Source organism: Cryptomeria japonica, chromosome 4 (assembly GCF_030272615.1).
Source record: "Cryptomeria japonica chromosome 4, Sugi_1.0, whole genome shotgun sequence".
NCBI lineage: Eukaryota > Viridiplantae > Streptophyta > Pinopsida > Cupressales > Cupressaceae > Cryptomeria > Cryptomeria japonica.
In genome coordinates this window covers 659,322,111-659,331,313 of record NC_081408.1, presented here as the reverse complement: position 1 = coordinate 659,331,313, position 9,203 = coordinate 659,322,111, and the positions used below count along the sequence as shown (strand labels likewise).

The 9,203-nt window shown below is 32.6% G+C and overlaps 1 protein-coding gene across 1 annotated transcript; it reads right to left on the bottom strand.

The window, feature by feature from the left end:
- Positions 1-313: 313 nt before the first annotated feature.
- On the bottom strand, positions 314-3,620 carry LOC131875306 (uncharacterized). Its single transcript, XM_059219386.1, has 8 exons — positions 3,340-3,620; positions 2,618-3,242; positions 2,302-2,501; positions 2,089-2,160; positions 1,825-2,009; positions 933-998; positions 607-672; positions 314-519 (listed from the first exon to the last, which is right to left on the bottom strand). Exons 1-8 carry the CDS (start codon positions 3,618-3,620, stop codon positions 314-316), a joined length of 1,701 nt encoding a protein of 566 aa, XP_059075369.1.
- Between the last annotated feature and the right edge of the window lie 5,583 nt (positions 3,621-9,203).

The following is a 9,203-nucleotide window of genomic DNA, read 5'->3' as shown; positions in this document are numbered from 1 at the left end:
GCTTGATCATCCAAACCTACAATAACATATGTTTAATATATGAAATAAAAATAAGACATTGCTATGTAAATTACCAAAATACTTTATAATAAATGTACTCACTTTGTTGTTTCATGATAATAAGACTTTTTTCTTGTATCGCTATGCCTGAGCGATTAGTGACCTTCTTTTTCTTCTTCTTTCTACATCCTATAGAGGGGAATTGGAAATTTTCACACTCCACTCTTTTGTTCAAGTCTTGAGAAATGACATTACGTCTTTGATGAATAGAATGACGTTTGTGCATTTTACTTGGACTAAACCATGGTGGCATTCATTTGATAGGCATGTTCTCTGACCCAGGGTTTGGTGTAAATTTGGAAGAAAGAGATGCATCAATATCTTTTCTAAATCTCTCAACACATTCACTGAAAATATTTCTTTCATCTACTCTTGTTGGTAAATTTTGGAGTAATGAATTCAAATAATGAACGGAATTTTGAAATTTATCAGAGGAAGCATCAAATGAATTCCAATCATCTGTATTATAAAAAAAATGTGATTAAGTAAAATAATAATTAAAAGAATCTAAATATTTGATTATAAAATGATGATTTAGAATTTTACCCGTTCTTTGGTCTTCACCAATGACAACTCCAGACACATCTTGATCTTCTAATTGAACACAACTATCTGCATTTGAAATAAGAAATACTTAATTTTGATAACCATAAAATTATTTAATATTTAATTGTAAAGACAATATCTTTCATCTGCTCTTGTTTGTAAATTTTGGAGTAATAAATTCAAATAATGAACGGAATTTTGAAATTTATCAAAGGAAGCATCAAATGAATTCCAATCATCTGTATTATAAAAAAAATGTGATTAAGTAAAAAAATAATTAAAAGAATCTAAATATTAGATTATAAAATGATGATTTAGAATTTTACCCATTCTTTGGTCTTCACCAATGACAACTCCAGCCACATCTTGATCTTCTAATTGAACACAACTATCTGCATTTGAAATAAGAATTACTTAATTTTGATAACCATAAAATTATTTAATATTTAATTGTAAAGACAATATCAACATTACCTATAGTGATATTTTCATGACTAAGACTCCCTCTAACATCGTGGTCATCATCAACCAATAGAGTAACACCTTATGTAACTTAATAAGATTAATCTAGTTAGTATTGAGAAAAAAAATAATAATCATTAAAAATATGAATATTAAACTTATATCTCAAATGGACCTTACCAATACCTTGATCTTGCTCATTTGTTTTGTTTCTCCTTAGAAGATCTAAAATCTTCAACACATGTTTGCATGTGTTTCCTCTTTTTGCCCACTCACAATCACACACATAAAAATCAGGTCAAAATTTTCTTACAAAATACCATTTGGTTGGAATAGTTTGGCTTCTCATCTTATATGTGTTATGGAGAAGATCATATGGATGACAATCTGTATCTGATATTTTTTTTTATCTTTCTAATGCAGTTATGTAATATCGTTCCTTTTTGAAGTTTGTTAGAAACCCAGATAGCTGCAAATATCTTTTATTTTTATAGAAGGGCTCTACCCTATGAAGAAGTACATAGATAAGCCAATCCATTCTCCTTGTACATTTCTTAGCACGATCACTTAAATGGTGACTCTTGATATGGAAGTGGTACGATTCTATGGAAGCATTAGTTTCTTGATTTGCATGAGGAAAGCTTCAAAAGTTTTTGGCCCACATTGCTAAACAAACAAATATAATCATGTCAAATAAAAATCAACTAAAATGATGTAAATACATAGAAACCATAATGAATAATTTAGTGAACTTACCAATACGCCTCTCATCATGACACCAAGTTTTTTGAAAGTAATCAATAAATTTTTTTTCTTCTTTGAAATCTTCCATGAATTTTTTTGTCGACTGAGTAATAATGCCTTCATCATCACTCTTTGTGTACATTATTTCACCCAATCTATTGAACATACTTGTTGCAATATCCTTATTGTTGACATACCTAAATTATAAAAAAAATCACTTAGATATGATTTTACACTATGTAATATTCAACATATTTTAATTAAAGATTGACTTACCTATACATATTCTTCAACCATGCCCTTCGCACATGCCAAATACATAAAAGTATCCGACAATTAAATGATGATCTACAAGTTACATTATAAAAGTTCATAAGTAACATTGAAACAATATTTAGTGTTCATAAGTAACATTCAAACTAAATATTAAGTAATTAAAATGGGTTGAAGTTATTTTAAATTAAAAAAAAAATTAAAGTCAATAAAAACCTGATTGCCTTAATCTCAGCACTAGCATCATCGGTCATGAATGCATTGACATGCCAATCTTCTTTACTCTGTTTTCCTCTTTTATAAACCTCTATAAGCCACTCATTTATATCCTCAACTTTATTTATTGAGGATATGGCCCATGCAATAGGTATGTCGGCCTCTTGTTCGTCAAATACAAGCAATGTATATAACTCATACTGCACATGAATAAACTATATCAATAAATAAAAGATATCTATGAAGAAATACATAGAAAAGAAGTATCAAAGATTAATTTAAGATACATAAATATGGGCAACATTATTTTACTTACACCATATTTATTTGTTGAGAATGTGGAATCCATTGCAATGATTGAGTTATGTGAATGTTTCACCATCATTTCTCGCATCCATGGTGTTTGAATGCCCATGACAAATGGAATATTTTCCACATTATTTGGTCTTTTATAGTAGAAAAAATTATCTTTCCCCTCTACATGCCACAAGCTTACACTTTTTGCATCATCTTCATTTTTTTGAGATCGAAGGGAGCGTACTCTTTTCCATGCATTCAGCACATCTTTTCTCAACAAACATGTGTCCCTCTTATTCATCAATTTAGTCAAACCATGATCTAAGTAGTGTTGCTCACATATTGTGTCAATCCCCACACCCATTAGTAATAAGGTTTCAATATACGATTTACACTCATTTGATAATCTTGGTGCAAAATTGCTTCTTGGACCACTAGAAAGATCATCCTTTCCATGACAAAATTCACCATTAGCATCACAATGGGTAAATTCATTGTATGTAATAATAGCAACATCTGGTCTACCATACATAACCCTGACAAGAAAATGAGCCTGACAACCCCTTTTTTGGATGAACTTCCTTATCCTTTTCTTTTTTCTAATTTTTTCTCTATTGTCCTTAGGGCCAAAAGCACACCAATAACTGTTTATAAATTTCCAAAAAATATATATTAATTGACATAATAAATGAAAAATATAAATTGTGACATGTTCAATTATTATACTAAATAAAGGCAAACCTTGAATATGTCTTGGTAGTGTGATCAGTAGGATTATTTGAATTTGACTCTCTATGCTTCTTGCGTACAAAGTTTGTCTCTGTGCTATCCAACAAACCTTCTCCTTTGACAAAGTGAGGGAGCCTTTCAAGAGGGATTGCAGCACATAAGTCCATTTGACCACCAACTCCAATAGGTGTCCATTCAAGGTCATCACTTGAGAAATGATTTCCTTGGTTTGGAATATCTTGGACACCTAGTTCGATAAGTGATTTCCATTTGTTGTTTTTGTTTTTACCCATTCTGAATAATATTAAGATAGATAGTGACCCTCTATCTTATTCAAATATGTTGGAACAATTATATTAATTTCTCTAATCACTCCATAACACAATTCTCTTTGCCTTAGTGTTCACACTTTCTTTTGAGTTTCAAAATAATATTAGAATGAAATTCAATGACATGTTGCAAAAATCATGGAAATAGAAACCATAAAAAACAATTTACTAATATTGAAATTATAGAAATATCATTAAATCCTCGATAATTTAAAATTTCATATATATTTTGGTTCAAAGGTATGTTTGACATTTTGTTACAAGTGGATGTAAGATATTTTGTTTCATAGTTTTCTTTTTGTGTAATTTAGTAATGAGTGGCATGTACATATGAACTCTACTTTTCTTATTTTCTTTTAGGTTTAACTTTTTCTTTTTTTTTAAACTTTTGAATAAAATTTGACTATCAAAGATGAAGGGTGATGTTTAATGTCTACATGTAAATGGTTTTGATCAAATGTGTTCATATTATGTATATATTATTTTGTGGGATATAATGATGGTAGGATATGAGGTTATGGTGTGGATGTAAATGTAATGTTATTAGTCTATGTGTGTAATGGGGGATGTTGGATGTATATGATATGATAAGAAGTTATGATATCTATATCTATATATATATATAAACGATGGTTTGACCTAAGATGCATACTATGATGGGTCTAAACCTAGGAGATAAATGTTTATGGAGGTTTCAACCTAATTTGCACAAAGAATAATAATTGAAGTGTATAAGGATGCAAACATAAGATGTTATGATGTCTATATCCTAAGATATGGATGCCAATGAATACATGATGTCCTTTTGATAGGACAAATAGATGGCAACAATATGGATTTTGATCAAACCTATGATATGGATGTCTACAATGATGTGAACAAGTTATGATATGACATTTCAAAAACAATATCTTACATCCGCTCGTAACAAAATATCAAACAAACCTTTGAACCTTTGAACCACAATATATGAAATTCTACATAATTTACTAATATTGAAATTATAGAAATATCATTAAATTCTTGATAATATAGAATTTCATATATTGTGGTTCAACCGTTCAAAGGTTTGTTTGATATTTTGTTACAAGTGGATGTAAGATATTTTGTTTCATTTTTTCCTTTTGTGTGGTTTAGTAATGAATAGCATGTGCCTATGGACTCTACTTTTCTTATTTTATTTTAGGTTTTTCATTTTTTCATTTTTTTAGTTATTTTTGGATAAAATTTGACTATCCAAGATGAAGGATAATGTTTGATCATGTCTACATGTAAATGGTTTTGATTAAATGTGGTGATATATATGTGATGGTTTGACCAAGGAGATAAATGTTTATGGAGGTTTCTGCCTATTTTGCAAAAAGAATATAGTAATGGAAGTGTATAAGGATGCAAACATAACATGTTATGATGTCTATATCTTAGATATGGAGGCCAATGAATATGTGATAAATACATGTTTTGATCAAGTTATGATATGACACTTCGAAGACAAGAGTAAGTTGGATTAAATGACAAATTAAAAACATACAATTTATAGGACATCAAACTAAAAAATTAACCAAACCATTGAACTCCTTATAAAAAAATTAACATTTTTTTTTTAAATTCATAGAAAATGGGGTTATTACATGAAAGATAATGCATTTTAAAGATTGAAGAAGAAAGCAACTATGGACAAACTTACCTGATTTTTGGTGTGCAATATGTAGAGATGGCCTTGCTTCACCAAGTCCGATTTGGAAATAGCTTTTAGTTGCCTATAAATATTTAAAAATATAATTGATTAGTAATTTAAAATTCATTAACATTAGTTTAAATAATAATTAATCATTAGAAAAATAAGTGTAAAATTACTAAAATAAAATGCAGAATAAAATGTAGTCTAAAATTACACTGCAAACATTGGCAGAATAAAATGCAGTCTAAAATTACACTACAAACATTGCAAACATTACACACATTGGCAGCGTAAAATGCAGTCTAAAATTACACACCTACCGCCGTTTACGATGACTGGGATGATATGTTTATGAGCTAAGGAACCATTTTTCATCAATCGAATCTATCTTCTGGTTGTCTGAGTCTCCATTGTTGCTTGTTTGCCAAAATCTGTGGAAGAATGGGGGATTTTTTTGCCGCTCCGAGTCCATTTGGAGGGTTGAATTTACGTGCGCAGTGCATTAACGAAAGAGTAGGTAAACATGGCGTTGAGGATTAATGGCAGGAAGAGCGCGTAAAACCGGGCGTTCAAGATCAATGGCGCAAGGAGATCCGTGTGGTGTATGGGTTGATGGGACCGCTGCAGTTGACTGGACGGCCATCGACGGCGTGATGGCATTGCATGGCATGGGGGGGATCGGATGAAGAAGGCATGCAAGCGGGCCATTTTGTCCGCCGCATAGCCATTGCCGAGGGAGCATGAACTAAGATAGGCACCAAAAATATAGAAGGGTTGGTGAGCTCCATCGAGCGGGATAACTGTAGCCATTTTTGGTGATTTGAGATGTCGTAGCACTTTAGGTGAGAATATAGACTTTGTGCGATAGAAATAAATTCACTGACAAAGAGCATGTTGGTTTATGGGCGCCATATAAGTCAGCAGGGCCTGCATAATTTGAAGAGACAAGAGCAGAGTAGGATAGGGGATGAATATTAATGGCAGGTGAGTTGGAGGTGAGAGAGGAGATAGTGAGGGGTGTGGGAATTAGGTTGCGTTTATTCTGGTTTCAAAATGGGCGAATTTAGGTTAACAGCGATGTGTTATGCAATTTCAGTCATCTAATTGAAAATCTACGATTTAAAAGGTAGAACTAACATCACGATTTAAAAGATAGACCATTTTAGAACCAGAATAGACATGCCCTGTAAATTAGGCCTTACGAAAACCAGAATAGACACGCCCTGAAAATTAGGCCTTACGCCTACCTACTGCATTTTCTTGGAAAGTTTCAATAGCCTTTACAACGAATTAATATGAACACGCAATACTCAATTAATCCTTTCCATTATTTCCAGCAATGGCTACACCTTGCATAGGTACGAAGGTCATTATTTTGGGAGGGAGAACATCTGAAGGTCCAATTTTGCATGGGAAGAGAGTAGGCAGGCAGAAGGCGGTGATGTTTAGTTTCACGCCAGCCTACAGCCATGACAGGAAAGTTTTTAAAGCCTTTTCATCAAATCGATCTTCTGCAAATCGAACAATGATTGTATTTGTTGGTAGGCTGGGAGGATAATGGCAATGAATTTGTAGTTGCGCCTGTCATTTGAATTTGCTTGAAAGTTTCTAAAGTCTTTTCAACAAACCCATTTGGTGCGCGCCCTGGAACATAGCTGCCAGTTATGTTCTCTCACAAGTTTTCTAAAGCCTCTTCTACAAAACGATGCTGACCTGCAATGAGTTGGGTTTTACAACCACCATCGATATTTTACTGAAAGTATTCTAATTTCCTTTCAATTAAATCTATCTGAGCAAATTTGAAGTCATGGCATTCTATGTGAGTACATTTCCTTTTAGCATTTGTTATCAGTTCACATGACTGGTCTGTGTCTCCCACATTTTACCAACATGTCTACCAAGGCAGTTGCTACGTGAACATCTGATAAAATCTTTCCTATCGAGCTTGCTTAGATGGGTACCCACACATCGTTCCAATCTTACAATATGGCACAAGCAGAGAGGAACAAACTCGAGGAAAGAGAACCACAGGGGAACGAGGAGGCACAAAGGGAAGGGCCTAGCTTTATACCTGTTACAATTTATTTGCAATGGCACTGGCAGATTTATTTATGGGAAAAGCAAGAATCCCAGCAGAATGAATCAGGGATAGAATTGAGGAAGGAAGCAGAAGGAAAGCACAGGAGGAAGTGAAGCTTTAAATATTCATGTATGGTTTATTGGGCAATAACAATCTAGTAAACTCTTCAAAGAAGTGAAGCTATTAGACATAAAGGAAAGAGTAGTAAAAATTATACTAGTAGTGTTTTTGGGAACTTGAAGTGAAGGTGTAATAAATATTGTAACAAATCTTACATCCCTGAATCTAATGGCGGCGTAAGTTTATATTAGTATGATTTGTAGTGTGAAAAAGGTTTGTGCTTTGGCCATGTAAGGTCTACTTGCTCTAGCTGTGTGTTGGATGTCGTGTTGATCTTGAGAGAACACCTTTTAAGACAACATGGTTAAAGGATGACTAAATAGAGAGGATAAGTTCCCAATGTATGAACTTAGTGTGAAATGTATGATTTAATATAGGATTGGTACTTTACATGATTTGAAAACTTGAGAGCAACATATTGTTTTATAATAATATTATGAAATAATACAATGGGAATCCATATGTAGGTCTTTTGAGAATCCTAGTGGGGAAACCTGCATGTGATAGATCTTTGTAATTAAACTAGCTAGAGTTCATCTCTGTTTCACCTAAGTGGGAGGCAATCGGCAAGGGAACTGCCTGGGGATTTGGACCCTACAAAGGATTGCATACCCACTCTTATACGGCCACCCTTAAATCACACACACTAAGCGTTGACCGTTTATTGTGGTGCATGTGGGACCCGCTCAACCTGTTCCATTTCTTAGCAATATCCGTTTCTGTAAATATTTGCCGTGACAGTCAGTGGTTAGTTGGAGTTAGCAGCTCACCGCCTAAACCGTGTCAAATTTAAATTCGATGTTCCCGCGCTACAAATGATGGGATGTGCTTTATCATTCCCAAAAAGTGCATTGCTAATGAAACTTGGAGGGAAAAGTTTTTAATTTCAAGTGGGAGGGATAAGTTTTTATTCTATGAATTAAAAATTTGTATATTTGATTTTAAATTATAAATAATTTAATCTAAAAGTTTATAATATAAAATTTGTTATGTAATTATTTAATGGTAATAATTTATTTAGTCTAAATATATAAATTAGATTTGAAAATGTATTTGAATAGTAATAAAATAGGAAAATTGAATATATATTTTAGAAATGAAGAAGAGGTTAGTGAAATAAAATATATAATTGTGTATGGTGAAAATGGATAACAATAATAACAATATTGAAAGGCTAAATGAATCCAACCACTAAACCCTAGCCTAACAATGAACAAAGATCCACCATAACATATGAAGATTACCTAAGACAATGCAAATAACTCAAAATCACAAAGATTATACCATCACATGTCCAATAGGGTTTTGATCTCCATTCTTCCTATCTCCATTGATCTTGCTTGATATATATTTGCTCTTAGATTTTTATATGCACAAGAGCTCAACAAAGAACGGAATGTGGTTGCAAGTAGGATCGTAGTGTAGCCAAGTATTCCAAAATCAGTCATTAGTCATTAGGGTTTGACAATGAAGGAGGCATCTTCTTAAATAGAAGACACAATATGAAATGGAGGGATAAGATTGAGAGGTGTAAAAAGAGAGGTCGGCTAGGATTAGAGGGTAGGTAAAAGAAATACCAAAATAATGAAAGGGGTAGGTAGTGTAGGAATTAAGAGATGAATGACATGTGTCATAGGTAGAAAAAGCTAATGAGTTAATTAAATAA

Excerpts from the sequence above, each read along its gene's own strand:
- LOC131875306 (XM_059219386.1), bottom strand. The coding sequence starts at position 3,620 with ATGGGTAAAAACAAAAACAACAAATGGAAATCACTTATCGAACTAGGT. Across the intron at positions 2,161-2,301 it reads GCTGAGATTAAGGCAATCAG|ATCATCATTTAATTGTCGGA; the intron begins GTTTTTATTGAC and ends TGTAACTTGTAG. Across the intron at positions 673-932 it reads TGGTGAAGACCAAAGAATGG|ATAGTTGTGTTCAATTAGAA; the intron begins GTAAAATTCTAA and ends TTTCAAATGCAG.